The sequence below is a fragment of the Ambystoma mexicanum genome, chromosome 2p (assembly GCF_040938575.1).
Source record: "Ambystoma mexicanum isolate Mex_15411 chromosome 2p, UKY_AmexF1_1, whole genome shotgun sequence".
NCBI classification, from domain to species: Eukaryota; Metazoa; Chordata; class Amphibia; order Caudata; family Ambystomatidae; genus Ambystoma; species Ambystoma mexicanum.
The window spans coordinates 13,706,951-13,722,869 of NC_090923.1; the positions used below are offsets into that span (position 1 = coordinate 13,706,951).

General features: G+C 44.5%; 1 protein-coding gene across 1 annotated transcript in view; it reads right to left on the bottom strand.

Moving 5' to 3' along the window:
- Positions 1-15,919, bottom strand: part of LOC138567671 (olfactory receptor 8H3-like) — a 93,783-nt gene that overhangs the window by 56,697 nt on the left and 21,167 nt on the right. Inside the window, exon 2 of the mRNA XM_069646142.1 lies at positions 12,285-12,339. Within this exon, the coding sequence (XP_069502243.1) occupies positions 12,285-12,339 (55 nt within the window). The remainder of the gene's footprint in view (positions 1-12,284; positions 12,340-15,919) is intronic.

Here is a 15,919-nt window from a genome sequence, read left to right on the forward strand (position 1 = left end):
TGTGGAAGGCCTGGAACTACTTTCCCTGGTACTACTTTACCTGGGCTATATAAACCACACCCTGACTGCAGAACATGCTTCGTGTTACTTTGCATCTTACAACGTGACCCTCACCGTGTCCAGCTATTCCCTCGAACCTCGGAGAAGCAGAACCTGCAAGGAGACAAAAGGAACATCATTAGCAGCAGCATCTTACCTGCATTCTTCATCTTTAAACACTTGCAGCTACTGAGAACAGCTTCCTCGAATCTGCACGCCTCCCAGACAGAACGACCTGAAAGAGGAAGATAGAGGCAACATTAAAGAAAGCTGTAGAGACATTTACAAATTACGAACTGCTCAAAAGGCTTACCTGGCTGGTCGAATCTAGGCTGGCACCACTCTGGACATTCCACTCGCGCTAAAGAACACTGCGACCTACAAGGAAGGAAAACACAGGTTAGCAAAGGCAAGACTTTGCAGCGCTGCGCATAGCGCTTACTTACCGCATCATGGCGCTCTTAATGCGCCATCATTTACCAACGGGGCTCAACCAAGCCAGTTCGCCGCGCTGAAGCTCCGCATACCTAAGGGAGAAAAAAGAGACATTTTAAACAAAGAAAGGCATGCAGGATAGCAACAAAACTAAAGAACATCAATAAGACCTACCTGAACAATATCAAACGGGCCGGCATCAGTGAAGTAACTGGACCGCACTCACCAATGAAAGACAACGCGCCCCTGCAAAGACGGGAGGATGGAGAGCACTCCTAATTCTACCACAAGGTGAGGAGAGGGCGCCAGAGGGACTGAAAGCATACGGGGGTGGAGGGAGGATACTTACCCCAGTCAGTCAGTCTTGAACACAGTCCTCCTGTATTTTCAGGCAGAACCTTCCCCGCAGACCACTGGGTGGCGTCCCTGTGGATACCAGGTGAGCGTAACATAAGGTCATGGGGGAGTCTTGTTCAGAGGTACGTGGATGTCTTCCGTATATTGTGTAGAACGGGCTTTGTCCCGTGCTGGTGTGTATGGAGTTATTGTATGCGTATTCCGATATCCATAACAAGTATTTCCAATTCTCTTCCACTTGATGCAGCATGCAACGTAGATACTGTTCTAATGTCTGGTTTGTTCTTTCTGTTTGTCCATCCGTTTGGGGGTGATGGCTAGTGGATAATCGAACATCGATTTGTGCTATGTTACACCATTTCCTCCAGAAGTTGGATACAAATTGGCTTCCACGATCTGAGATTAGGACTAAGGGGAAACCATGCAGTTTTATAATCTGTTCAAGAAATGCTTTTGCCAAACCGGTAGCGTTAGGAAGTCCTTTGAATGGAATGAAATGTGCCATTTTAGAGAATAGGTCTACAACCACCAGAATGGTATTAAAACCTTGACAGGGAGGTAAGCCAGTAATAAAATCAAGAGAAAGAGTATGCCAGGGAGCCAGTGGAATATCCAGTGGTTGTAGGAGGCCAGCTGGTTTCTGTTTTTGTGATTTATTCTGTGCACATTTCCCACAGGATAGAACAAATTGAGCAATGCCCTTACGCCAGGTTGGCCACCAATAATTCTGTTTAACCTTGGCTGGAGTCTTAGCAATTCCAGGATGGCCTTCGATCAGGGAATCGTGATAACCAGACATGACCAATTCTTGTAGATCCTTACTTGGTATATATAGTCATTCCCTGAAGTAGGGTAATACGTCCAGAACCTTGTGCTGTTCATTTTGGGAATTCCATTTCTGCAAGATCTCGGGGTTCATTAAGGTTCGAATCTTATCTTGAAGTTCACTCAGAGTCAATGTGGTGGTGAGTCCCAGTAGTTTACCACTTGGGATGATGGCAACAGGGTCCAGGGTACTGTTAGTTTTCTCTTCAACACCCATACGAGACAAGGCATCGGCCTTCCCATTCTGAACTCCCGGTCGGTATATTATTACGTAATAAGATTCTACGAAGAATAGAGCCCACCGCAACTATCATGACGATTGGGCTTTTGTTGACTTTAGGTATTGAAGGTTTCTGTGATCTGTGATTACTGTGATGGTATGTCTGGCACCGAATAGATACTGTCGCCAGGCTTTGAAGGCTGATTTTATTGCCAACAATTCTTTGTCTGTAATTGCATAGTTAAGTTCTGGTGGTGAGAATTTACGTGGCCAAAAGGCCACGGGTGTAATTGGCCTGTCTCTGGATCTCTTTGAGAGAGAAATGCTCCCATAGCTACGCTGGAAGCATCAGTTTCCACTACATAGGGGAGATCAGGGTGAGGATGCCGTAAAGTTGGCGCAGAGGTGAATCTTTTCTTGAGTTCTTGAAAGGCCTGTTCCGCCTCTTCAGTCCATTGGAATTTTTTGTTGTTTTTTCTCAGTAACGATGTGATTGGGTGGACTATCCATGACAAATCTGGAATAAATCGGCGATAAAAAATTGCAAAGCCGAGCATGATTTGGGTTCCTTTAAGTGAAGAAGGTGACAGCCAATTAAGGATAGCATCTACTTTGTGTAAATCCATCTTGACTCCCTTTGGCAAGATAACAAAACCAAGGAACTCAACTTCGATGACATGGAAGGAGCATTTCTCGAGTTTAGCGTACAGTTTGTGCTGGCAAAGCTTTGCAAGGACTGCGCGAACATCTTCCACATGATCTCTTTCAGAGGGGGAATACACCAGGATGTCGTCAATATTGACCAGGGTACAGACATCGATTAATTCCCGTAATACATCATTCATGAAGTATTGGAATGCCACAGGAGCGTTGCACAGCCCGAAAGGCATTACCTGATATTCATACAGGCCATACTTGGAGCCAAACGCGGTTTTCCATTCATCCCCTTTTCTTAACACGTACAAGGTGGTATGCTCCTCTGAGGTCTAGTTTGGTGTAGATTCGGGCATCCTTGACTTGGTCCAACAGTTCCGGGATAAGGGGCAAAGGGTAGTGTTTTTTTACTGTGATTTGATTAAGTGCACGGTAATCGATGCAAGTCCTCAAATCTCCTTGCTTCTTGGGTACGAAGAATAAGGGAGAGGCTGCCGGTGACTTTGATGGGCGGATAAACCCATTAGCCAGGTATTGATCCAGATAGGACTTCAAGTGGAGATTTTCGGTTTCTGTAAGTGCATAAATTCGACCACAAGGAACCTCTGCGCCAGGTATCAGGTCGATCTGACAGTCATAGGGCCTATGTGGGGGTAATGTGTTGGTCTGTTCCTTCTGAGAAACATCTTGATAATCCTGATATTCTTTTGGTAAGGTGTCCATTGGTTCCGCGATCCCCGATGCTATTCCTTGAACAGATTTCAGGTTTGGCTGTGGTATAGATTTCAGGTAGCAAGCGTGGGTGCATTCATCTGAAAAGGTCAGTCTCTTTGCACGCCGGTCTATATAGGGATTGTTAGTTACTAACCATGGTATCCCTAAGATCAACCGGAACTGAGGGGCTTTGATGAGGTCAAACGTGATTGCTTCTTGATGTCCATCCTGACACAGAAGGGTTAATTCTGTTGTGCATTGGGTTACTGGTCCCGAAGCAATTTCTGTACCGTCAACAGTAGTTACCTTTTCAGTTGTTGGTTTTGTGCATAAGGGAAGTCCCATTTCTGTTGCCAGATCTCGATCTATGTAATTACTAACTGCTCCGCTGTCTATATATGCCTCTATGGCATGAATCCGTTATGGTTGTTGGTGATTGATCAAGGTTACTGGTAGGGTGAAATGTGAGGTCTGTGACTCATCCTTTTCGCTTGACAAGCAGACCTCTACGCTTGCTGGGCCTGGTTGTTTTCTGATTCCTTTCCATCATCTTCTTTCTCTGTAGTGCCTACGACCTTCCTTGGAAGTTTCACTGGGCATTCTTTGAGGTAGGGACCTGATTTACCGAAGTATAAGCATAACTGTAGCTGTCTCCTCTTGTCTCTTTCACCTTTGGTTAAAGGGGGTCGTACTCCTCCAATCTGCATAGGATCTGTGGTATTTTCTGATGGACGTTGAACATTATCTTTTGAACATACATGCATGGCACGATTTTCGAGTCTACTTCTTTCTGTTCTTCGATCCTGTAATATGTGGTCCAACTGAACTACCAGGTTGATAAATTCTGCACAGTCTTTAGGTGGATCTACCACTTGAGCAAGGACATCCTTCAGGTCTTCTCGTAGGCCCCGATGAAACAACGTGGTTCTTTTATCTTCTGGCCACTCTGCTTCTACAACCAGTCTATTAAAGGTGGCAATATAGGCCATCAAATCTTGATTCGCTTGGCGGAGAGACAGGAGTTCGTTATCAAGAGCTTGTCCATGCAAGTGTTGAGCAAATAGCTTTCCCATCTCCTGTTGAAAACCCCTGAAGTTCAGCAGTAATGGGTCATCCCGGCTCACTAAAAGTACCGACCAGTCTGTGGCACTTCTACTCAAATATGATAACACGAAGGCCACCCTCGTCTGGTCATTTGGGAAAGCCCTAGGCCTACAAAGAAAATGGAAGTGGCACTGGTTCATGAATGTTGCGTACCTTCTGGGGCTCCATTAAACCATTCTTGTGGTGCCAGGGGTACTGCTCCCGGTAACGTTATCCGTACTTGATTGACTGATGATGGTGTAGCAATGGATGGGGCGAATCTGGGCAATCGAGCCTGCCCCGTCTGTGTTTGTAGTAGCTGTTTGCTTAGTTCATCAGTATGTTTTTTTGTGACTATTAAGGCATTGGTTTCCTGCCGGGCTGCATGTACCTCGGCACGTAATTGTCCCAAAAGCTGGGCTAACTGATCTCAGTTTCAGATGTCTCCATGATGCCCGGGTGGATAAGGTTGAGAGGCGTCGAGTTCAGTTACGCTCACCTGATATCCTCGGGGGCGTCTTGGAGGCTGTGAGATCTGGAACCCTGGATGCGTAGTTGCCCAGTGTTGAATAATGAATCTTAGTTATTTGTAGGGTGTCCGTCCTGCGTTTCATGTGCAGGGGCACTTGACATTTGTTGGCGAGCTGCCCGAGTTGCTTCACTGGTGCAGTTCGCCTTCCTTGGGCCCAGGCCTTCTGTGACCCCGAATCTGCTGGTAGGCAGGTAGGTTTCTTAATTGTAAGTCTTTGTTCTGTTTATGATGGGAATTGGTTAATGTCTTTATCTCCTTATTTTCAGGTGCGAAGGTCTTGATTCTGGCGTGCCGGATGGAGAGGCAGGTTTTCTAGGTAAGAGAAAGTGTGAAGCGCAGCGCCTTTATTGTCTTTTAAAGCTAACCTGTGTTTTCTTCTTCTTCTCCTCACAGGCCGCTGTGGTACTGCGAGTGGATGAGAACGCAATGAAAAACAGGCCCCCGGAATCCGTTAAGGTAAGTACAGCGCTGTGCGGTTGTTTAATATTGAAAGAAAACCTCAATATGTCTCTTTTCCTTTGCAGATGTTGCTGTGGTGCTCCGGATGGAAGCGTGGCGTAGCGCGATGGAATTCAGGTAAGACTTTTGGAATTCGATGTTTTGGAAGCACGCGTTCTAATATTGTTTTTCCCTTTCTCATTATTGTAGGTCGCAATGTTCGAACGGCAGCTGTGGTAGTGGTTCACCGGAAGGCCTTAGGCTAGTACTCACAGGTGAGTGATGTTTCTTTTTCTCTCGGTTTCCACAGATTGCAGCCCAGTTGAGATGCTGAGTGCTGGATGGTGTTTTCTCAGGACAGAATAATCTTGCTTTGTTCTTGCAGGATTACAGGAAGATTCTGAAGACCAGGAGCTGGTTGCAGAATAACCCGAAGCATGTTCTGCAGTCAGGGTGTGGTTTATTTAGCCCAGGTAAAGTAGTACCAGGGAAAGTAGTTCCAGGCCTGCCACACCCAAAACACTAGACCGCATGGCTTGGTTCTAGAACTAGACTGCGTGGGTGCTTCCATGTTGGAGTTAAAGGCCCATGTATATAAATGGGACCTAGTTTGAACAGCCCTTCCTTCCTACATCTGGGCCTGGTACCAAAGGCGACAGGACTGGTTCCATGAGCTCTTTTGCAGTGGTTTTAAGGCCCTCAGGTCTGGTGGGAGCCTGCCTGTGGCACAACTTGTGCCCCCTCCCAGTGGTCATGACAGTTACATGTACCTCAACTATACCCTGGGGATACCGTCCTAGTTCAGAATCACACAAGGAAAAGGTGGGGCGAGCCAAGGTTCCACGGCCCTTTTATTGTGGAAGACATAACACCATCTGCAGTCAAGTTACAGGGAAGAAGAGCTTGGATCGTCCTTGGTGTCATCAAGCCTTATATTGGAGAGACCCCTCTGCCTGCACCCCAACCCAGAGAGACTACAGACAACAGGGAAGAACCACAGCACGTGCAAACGAGATCTATGCCGAGGAAGAAGGACGCATGACCAGTCAAGTGAAAAAAGCAAGGAACCTTTGTGTTAAGGTTGTAGCCCAGTTATAAGACATTTCCTTTGAGCAAAATAAATGAAAAAGGAAACAATTACGAACACTCTGTGCACGTTAGTTGCAGGGTAAGAGAAGAGAATTGCATTTATTGAGTCACAAGTAGCTTGTTGACTTTGGACTGAGGCACATTGAAGCCTTGATAAGAAAAGATATGCCGAATTTTGATCGAGGATTATATAAACTGGAAGAGAATACAGTATCTCGAGTCATTCAATACAGAGTCTTTGTTTGGACTTACTTATGGTGTCACACAATAGTGACCTGACTAGGAACATATTGACCTATTTCGAATTGGTATTGAGGACCTACCCGTTGTTGGTGGGGAGACTTACAAGCATAACAGAGTTTTTGCAAGATCCTGTTAACGAAAAGATAATATCAAACTTGCTCACAGTGATCACAGAACAGTTTCTTTTGCTTCCAGAGTACAGCGAGGACAAGATAAAGGTCCCTATAACCAGAAAATCATAGACTTGCAAATGCAGTGTTCTTTCGTTTAATTGAGGATTTTCCAGACCTTGTTGGGAGACATGCTAATGTTGATGTGCTCACATTTATCCGTGATCCAGCTAACACTACAAACTTGAGTATGCTTCTACATGGCATATTAATACAGGTTTCACTTTCTGATCATCAAAATCACAGAAGAGTGTAGAGACTTTCATTTGAGGGACAGATCGTGGAAGTGTTGACAAGAAATACACTTTTTGCTAAAAGGGAAGTAACATGTCATCTGGAGTGAAGCAGATTCGAGGTATAGACTGGGAACTAGTCTATAGGGAACACGTATTATAGACTTGCCGAGGTCATTGTTCATTTTTGGAACATTACATTGCAAACAGAACAGTTTCCAGAGAAAGAGACAGCCTATTATCCAGACACAGAGGACAACTGGTCCAGACCTATTGATCTGTGAAGCAGAGACAGTAGAACCCAGAAGGAAGTGATGATAATAAAAATGTATTAAAGAACCAGTTTTTGCTTCCTTAGATGACTGAGATGGGCAGCAGTCATTACAGTAGCATTGTTCTCCCTCAGGAGGAGAGACATTCATATTCGCCAAGAAACAAATGCTGTAAAATGACATATAGATGCATTATCTATGCATGCATTATATTCATAATCATATTACTGCCATTAACGATCAGAACTGCAGTTTCTATAGGTGCACAAAGTGTTGTTCCTGTGCATCCACCTGAGGATGTACGCCTGATACCCACAAGAGTGGCAAGAACTTATATGTTCATTCCTGTTACAAGAAAGAATGATAGAGTGAGTGAGCTTGAGATAGATGTGATAAGCAATGACACACACACAACACTTGTTTTAGCAAATGTGTTGAAACACCAGAGATAGGGTCGGCAAAGTAAACCAGACAAGGGATTGGTGAAAGTTACACCTACCCAGATAATGAGTACAAACACACCTGGTCTAGTGTCAATGATTTCAGAACCACATTCCAGATAATGGGGGTAGTCTGGACTAACAACGATGAGAAGATTTACACCAAGAGAAGTTGAGAGACAAATGGAGAAAGCTGAACTTTTAAAGAGAAAATAAGCATTAAAGAATAAGCAAATAGAGACAACACCTGCAAGCACGCCTGATCCTGCGAGACATGATATCAGGGCAGTACCTGGAGGGAAGACACAGACAGAAATTATAAGAGACATTTTCATGCCTAGTTGGTATATTGAAGGGATGAAGATAATTGCACAGCTATGGATGGAGGTGTTTGTGCAAAAATCAGAGAATCATGTTGCACATTTATACCATCACACGACGATGAGATGGAATCTTAACAGAGGCCATAGATATGCTGAAAAAATAATAGAAATAGACAATATATGAAGTTGATGAAGTTGATGATGACAGTTGGTTTGGAGTGCTGTTTTCATGGATTCGACAAAGGATGGCAGATGCATTCAAGTTCCTAGGAGCCCTGCTGGTGAGGATATTACTTGGATTCTGTATGATCAAATTAATAATCTCCCAAAGCCAGAAGACTGCAAAGAAAGCCCTAGGGATGAAGATCATGATTGATGTTGAGTCAGGATGGAAGCCCAAAGACCTGACTGATGAAGAAATAAGAGACTTTGTGAAGGCCAGCATTTATGCACCAGAGGGAACCAAGTTTCTGTATCCAAGAGATCATAGAAAATATGTGGGAAGGTCGATCTATTGTAGTCCAAGTGGAGAATGCCAACTGATGACATGGAGCAAGGATGAGCATGTGGGAACAGCAGGATGCTTGAAAGGAGTAATAAAGGTATGGACCCCAAGGAGGCATCTCTTCAGACCAAAATGTCTGGATCCAGAGGACGAAATGAAAGTGAAGGATGAAGAAAAAGTGGATGCAAAGAATTAAGTGAGAGTGGTCGATGAATTGCCCAGAGGGGGTGTGAACAGGAAGTGTTGAGTATCATCCCCACTCCAGTTTACCCCCTCCCATTGCCTTCTGAGTTCACACCAAAGTATGTGATGTACGAAGAACAGTTGAATCAGCAAAGAGCAGCATATGGACTCTGCCCAGTACCTATCACTGTGACAGACCCTATTAACATACCAACACCTAAGAAAACCGGGACAGTGAGGTATCCATTAAAAAGCCATACCTACATTCTAAACAATATGACGGTTGTTTGAATAAAATACCCAAAGAGGCAAAGAAGATAATGAAGGAAGATGAATGGTGACGTCATAATAAGAAATCGGACTGACGATCCTATAGAAGGTATAATGACCTGAGAATACTGACAAGAAATGAAATATAGAGAAGATACCATGGATAAGTGACATCTTCAGCCCAAGGTGGAGAAGTTGATGTCAAGATGAAGAAACTTATGCCACATACATAATGAAGATATTTAGTTAATTTAAACATGTACAAATGCAGGTAACTGCAAGAGGCAAAGAAATCGTGAAGATTGCTCATGCTAAATAGTCAATAGATTGCGGCAAGCGCCAAAGATTACAAATAGATACCTCAAGAAGCACTTTATGTATGGATGCAAGTCCACTACGCATATGAGAAGAATTGAACAAAGGTTACAAAAGGCCTCAAATGGAGTGTGTCGCAGCAAGAAAATCGAGAATCAAGATAGAACAAAACTCAGCTAAGGATGATCATGCCAAGAAGCCATGGTCTTATCTGTCTGGAATAAGCCAACATCTGATACAATTAAGGAGAGAAGAGAACACATGATACTGTTCAGAAAGGTCAAGATAATCCACAGACATCAGAGAACTGGTAGAATTAAATCAGATATACCAATAAAATACACTGCGAAAAGCCGATTTCACTGTGTCCAGTCACATGACAAAGGCGGGCTGGAAGGGTGAAAATTTCACAGCTACGCATGAATCCCCGCCATGCCTCTACTCCTTAAAAGTTCTCAGAGCGGAGAGCAGTCTCAAGGCCAAACTACAAAGAATTGACGCATGACTACTGAGGCGATGATTGATTGTAGCATAATTGGTGGGAAACTGGGGTGCAGATGAGCTTCTCTGCACCTGGATGTTCTTTCTGCATGCTGCTAGACATAGGTGGAAAAGTATGAGTGGGGTTGATGCCAACCCAATCACAGTGGACCATATAATCTAGGGTCCAGACGACGCGTGCAATTCTAGAGCAAAAGGATTTTTGGACTTGGGGATTTGACCCCACTATTACTTACCTGACAACCATCGTATGGATCTTTCACATTATCCACGGCCCTGATTTGAAAAAGGGCTCAAGTGAGACGAAACACATGTAATCAAACAAAAGAGGGCTAATAAACTTGTTTGATTGACCATTAAAATCAAGCATACATATACGCAATGGCGCTGAATCCTGGAGTTTTTCCTTTTTGTAGTACATATAATCTAGGGTCCTATATTGAGGAGAGCCAATGGGACGTTGTACTTTTAGTGATGTTCATTGTGGCCATTTTGAAGGGAAGGCTTTGTTGCCCCACCTGACATTGATTATCCAATCCCCTCTCTCCGTTACCATATACATATATAGTACCTATGTTAAACCTATGTTAAATTACCTTCCTATAACCAATCACATTGAATATTAGGTTTTTAAGATTGCCACGTAGAATGACGTTAGTACATGCGCAGGTTGTACGTCAGCAATGACACATTTTTGCTATATATATATTGTGTTTCTGAAAGTAAAGAGAGCTAGAAGATCGAGCGATTGGTGATGTTCGTTGTACTCCCCGTTTTAAGAACTTGTCATTAAACTGACTCACTCTGCCAAACTATTGAGTTGTCTTAATTATTTGATGCTTTTGCATGAATCTGCATTCCCATCTATCTCGAGGGTACTGCTACTCATCTTAAAGGGCTGTTTGGAGATAATCCAGTTCACTCCTCTTTCTCCACTTGTCAATAGTGCCCCTTCTATAGAAAATGTTTAAAGTTTCTTCTGAACTAACTTGGCTTCCTGTCATGCTGCATACCCCCGGGCATCCAGACCACGTCCATCAGCCCCGGGAGCAGGCATCATGTCGCCTTGAGAAAACCCAGCAACCCCTGCTAGGGGCTGTCTGGGTTCAGTCCTGGCACCTGTGGCACCCTCTGCTTGAGCTTGGGTGCATGTCGTGGTAATGTTTTACAAAGGTGCATAAGCAGAATGTCCTCCATAATTCACAAGTCACAATTAACTGTTGATACTTACCAGATCATTATCTTGTTATATTTTAATAAATCTCTACTTATCTCAAAGTTTATTGCTCAACTCTTTTAATCTTAAAACAATAAATATGAGCAATCACTATCAATCTCCGCTCAATCCTCTTTTGTTTGAACATCCGATCATTCTTCTGACTGGCGCCAATGGTTTACTACACTTCACTCAAAAGAAATTTCACAATTTATCACTTTTCAGAACTTCATACATCAAATAACAATTAAAATAATAACACAGTACACATTCAAAACAAACCCTGTGATCCACTTCTCTTTTCTGTATAATATTTATAGTAAGAGGTATTCTTACTTTCCCTCGAATTTGTCATGATTCCTGGCCCTCATGTCCCCAGCCCTCCAAGATGTCAGGCTGGAGCCAGGCCACGATCACCTTCATGGCCCTCAAGGGCCTCTCCATCCCTCCAAAGACCCACTTGGCGTCAGACTTGGCGCTTGTGGCAACAGACTCACTCACTCCCATAGGATAACATTGGAGATTGGACTTGTGGTGCATTAATGGGGACAAGATGGATGCCCCCACATATTTTGGTTTCCAGAACTGCATGTGCAGTCTAGTGTTTTGGGTGTGATTCAGCCTAGAGACACCTGGGATACCCAGAGACTAATTAGGCCACACCCAGGCTAAGAAACATGCTTTGTGTTTTCTGCACCTGCAGCGTGACACTCACCGTGTTCGGATCGGTCTCCAGTAGGCCTGCATCTTTCTTCTGCGCTCAGCTCCTGCAAGAACAAGAACACTGTTAGGAACAGCCTTACCTTGCGGCGCTTCTGGCCATCATTCATCGCTCCTTCTGTTCTGCGGGCATCTTTGGCGGTGTCATTCCCATCCCAGCACGTTGCTTCCTAAGGAAAAGGGAAAAGAACAGAAAAAAGGCATTAGTAAGCATTCAGCAAATCGCTTATTTTTAAAGACTGTACAAGCTTCAAACGCTTACCTGAATCCGAGCCGCTCTGGGGGAACTCTGTCTCCGGAACTTCTCATCCATCTGCAAGAGGGAAAAGACACTACAGGTTAGCGTGGAAACATCTAGAGGCGCTGCATACCGCGCTTACCCATCGCATTTCTTCTTCATAACCGGCATCCACGCTGAAAACGTTGCGGCACCTAAAAGACACAGAAAAAGAACTCAGTTCAATACAAATACGAAAGGGTTGCATTGTGCATCGCACTCTTACTCACCTTCAGCGCTACTCCTCTCAGCAGCACGTCGCCATCCCCGGACGCCGGCCATCATCTAAGGAAGGAAAGGAACAAAGTTAGAGAACTGTTCAAAAGACTCATTATACTTACCTGTCAGACTCTTGCCAGTGAAGTACCTAGGCAGCAACGAGCCCGCATCAATCAACGCGCCCCTGCACTTAAAGCAGGACGGAGAACACACATTCCAAGAAAACAATGTGAGCTGTGGATCAAAGGGAAGGGTTGGACCCCGGGGAAGAAGGGGTTCAAGCACACAGAGACAATAGGGAGTTAAACTCTACCAATCCTGTGTTTCAGGCCCAGTCTCCAGTCGAGTAGACTCCAGGGAAAGGTTCGAGGTCGTAAGAGGTCAGAACAGGCTGAGTGACGTCCCCGTGGATACCAGGTGAGCGGTACAGAATTGTATTACCCCGTACAGAGTTTAAGACATCACATTCCACTGTCCTGACCATGTTTATCCTCTATATTAATATTCCGGATAGAATTTTAGACGTCTTCTTCTATCTCCCTTGAAATAGGATTACCTAAGTGTTCCCTTATCCACCCAGAATTCCTGTAACAACTTATTTTCATTAAATATCACAATCCCGCTCCTTAATATGCAAGCCGGCCCAGCTCCTGGTGCTTGGGTGCGGGCAGGCCCCTGCCTAACACGTCCTTACCCGATACAGCATCAGCACTGAAACCAGGACCCAAAGCCACAACACCTGGAGCATAGCAAAGCCTTGTGGGGCAAACCGGGTAGGGGAAGCTGGCCTCCCATCCTATGTGAGGGTGAAGTCAGCACTCTGAGAATTGACGCCTCATGGCAGCAGAGCAGCCCCATCAGCTGTGGGCCACACGGGCTTCCAGATGACTGTGTTGGTTGGAGCTCGCACTATGAACCCACTGTACAACTAGGGATTTATCCAGGAAACAAAGGTCTTCACAATGAACCCCTTAATCCCACTAATCCAGCAGGGGCTGTAGGGAGAAACCATGCCCTCCATGAAGACAGGGTGGGTAAAAGTTTACTAGCTCACCAGAAATTGATATTAGAAGCCCCCTATAGACTATGGGAATGTTCATACCCACTATGCAGTCAACCCACATCCGTGGAGAAGGGGCAGGGTTTACCAAACTAGCCTATCTTGCTTTATACTTGCCGAAAATTCAAATCTAGCCTATTTTGATTTGCTCAGAGAGTGGGCCCATCCCCTTCATCATTGTATCCGAGTACCACAGTACATAATGTATGCCACCACCTATTACCTAAAAGTTCTCCTGATCACATTGTCCCCGCTACTCCAAAATATGTCACCAAACACCATGACCAGTAATACTTATATTTCGGCAAAACCTCTCAACTCTAGCGTTATACCTAACTCCCCTAGAACTAACATCCTGTGCAACCTTACGCACAGGAACATTAAACTACGCTCGAGACTATCCAAATTATTTGAACTGCCTGCCAGTCATGCCACCACACGCACCTATCATAGTAATAAATATGACATTACCCTCAAAAAGAGAAACTGCACATACGCTAGTGCCACCCACAATCTGAATCCGAGAATTTCTAAACCTAATAAACATCTAACCATAACGTATCACCTCTATAGCAAGGCCCAGCCAACTATATCCACAGCTCCCCCTGCTCAAAGGAGCACTCATTAACGCAAGGTCACTAGTAGCGTATGCTACAGAAATTGCAGACTTGATAGAAACGGAAAAATACCACTTCTTAGCCATCACTGAATCGTGGCAACACCAGGCCCGTCTTGATGCTTGCTGAACCAGCTAACTATACCATCCTTAGAGACGATAGAGCTGACTCCCGTGGAGGAGGTATAGCAATTATAGCTAAATCTAGACTTGCAATGAGATCAGTAGTACCACTATATGGCAACTCCTGTGAATCCCTCACAGTCAAGGTGCCTATCTCAGACTCCCAAACTATCACTATACATCTTATATACAGACCTCCTGGCCCCATTGGCTCCTTTGAGGAGGACCTCTCCATGATCCTTTCTGATAACCTCAAAAATGCATTACCTACTGATTCAGAACCTCTTGGAGCAGAACCAACTCCTCGGCACCTGGCCATCAGGTTTCAGACCACAGCATGGGACTGAAACAGCAGTCATTGACCTTAAGGCCCAGGATGGCGAGTTGAGAGATCAGGGAAAATGTGCACTACTACTTCTCCTGGATCTCTCAGCAGCGTTTGACCTGGTGGACCATAATGTCCTCTGTAACCACCTAGAGACAGCAGTGCATTTCTCGCAGCAGGCTATAGCTTGGATTCAATCTTTCCTAAGCGAAAGAACTATGAGAGTCTTCTCCACATCAGAAGCAGCTGATCCCATTCCTATTACGTGTGGTGTTCCCCAGAGGTCTTGCGTCTCCCCTACTATGTATAAGATATTTACTAAGCCCCTCTTTGATTATCTAGACTGTCTCGGTGTCACCTACACTAACTATGCAGATGGCACCCAGATCCTCATCCTTACAGGGGATTACAATCAGGATTTGGCCTTGGTGAATAGGATATACCTCATCATCCAGGCATGGATGGCACTCCGTGGTCTATGCCTGAATAATGACAAAACGGAACTTATCATCCTGGGGACCACAACCAACATTAACAAACTGGGCAATAACTATACATCCTTTGATATAGATGGCAATACGATTAAGGTTGCTAAGGAGCTGAAAACCTTAGGTTTTGACCTTGACTACAGCCTTACTATGACAAAACAAGTGAATGCTATGGCATCATCTACGGCTTACACATGTAAACTGGTTAGATCTGCTAAACCATTCCTCTCAATGAGCAGCTGCACCACACTGGCAAGAGCACGTGTGCTGTCTAAGTTGGACTACTGCAAATGCCCTCTATATTTGATCCAACAAACACATCACCAGGAAAATCCAAATACTCCAAAACAATGCCCTGAGAGCAGCGTTAGGAATGACCAAAAGAGATCATATATCAACAGCAAGGAGACAAGCGAACTGGATCTCTACCATCGACAAAATCAGACTTAAAACTGACTCACTAACATTCAAATGCCTTATGTTAGGGAGAATTCTCATAAATGGCTAATGTCCCTTAACTAATGAGTCCCTCAGCAGCTTTGCTGGATTTCTAGGGTTTATTTTTTTCACCTGGTTAGAGTGTGAGCCTTGTTTCCACTCTTATATGTGTTCTACTGTGTGTGTCCTTACCATTTGTGTGATCTTGGGCTCTGGAGCCTCACCTACAACATGAGCAATATTTTTTGGTGTGTTACACAGCACCTTCAGTGCAGTGACACAGGGTTGTCTTTTAGACTTCCCACTGACTCCATTTTTCTGGGACTGACTAATGTCTCCCAGAAACATGTAAAGTTGCCATTAACTCTATGTAGTCTCTTTAAACTTCCGACCCTGTACACCCCATCTTACATGGTGTATTGGAAAGGGTTAATTCTTATCCCTTTTGTCTGTTTCTCTTGGAGCACTGTTTCTCTCCCTTTGCATCAAGACTTGGCTGGTGGCAGTGGTAACTACCCCATTTTCTATACCGCGGTTATCTTAAATAACCATGGTATTGTTTTAGGCTATTTTATAAGCCTGGAACATAAACCCGC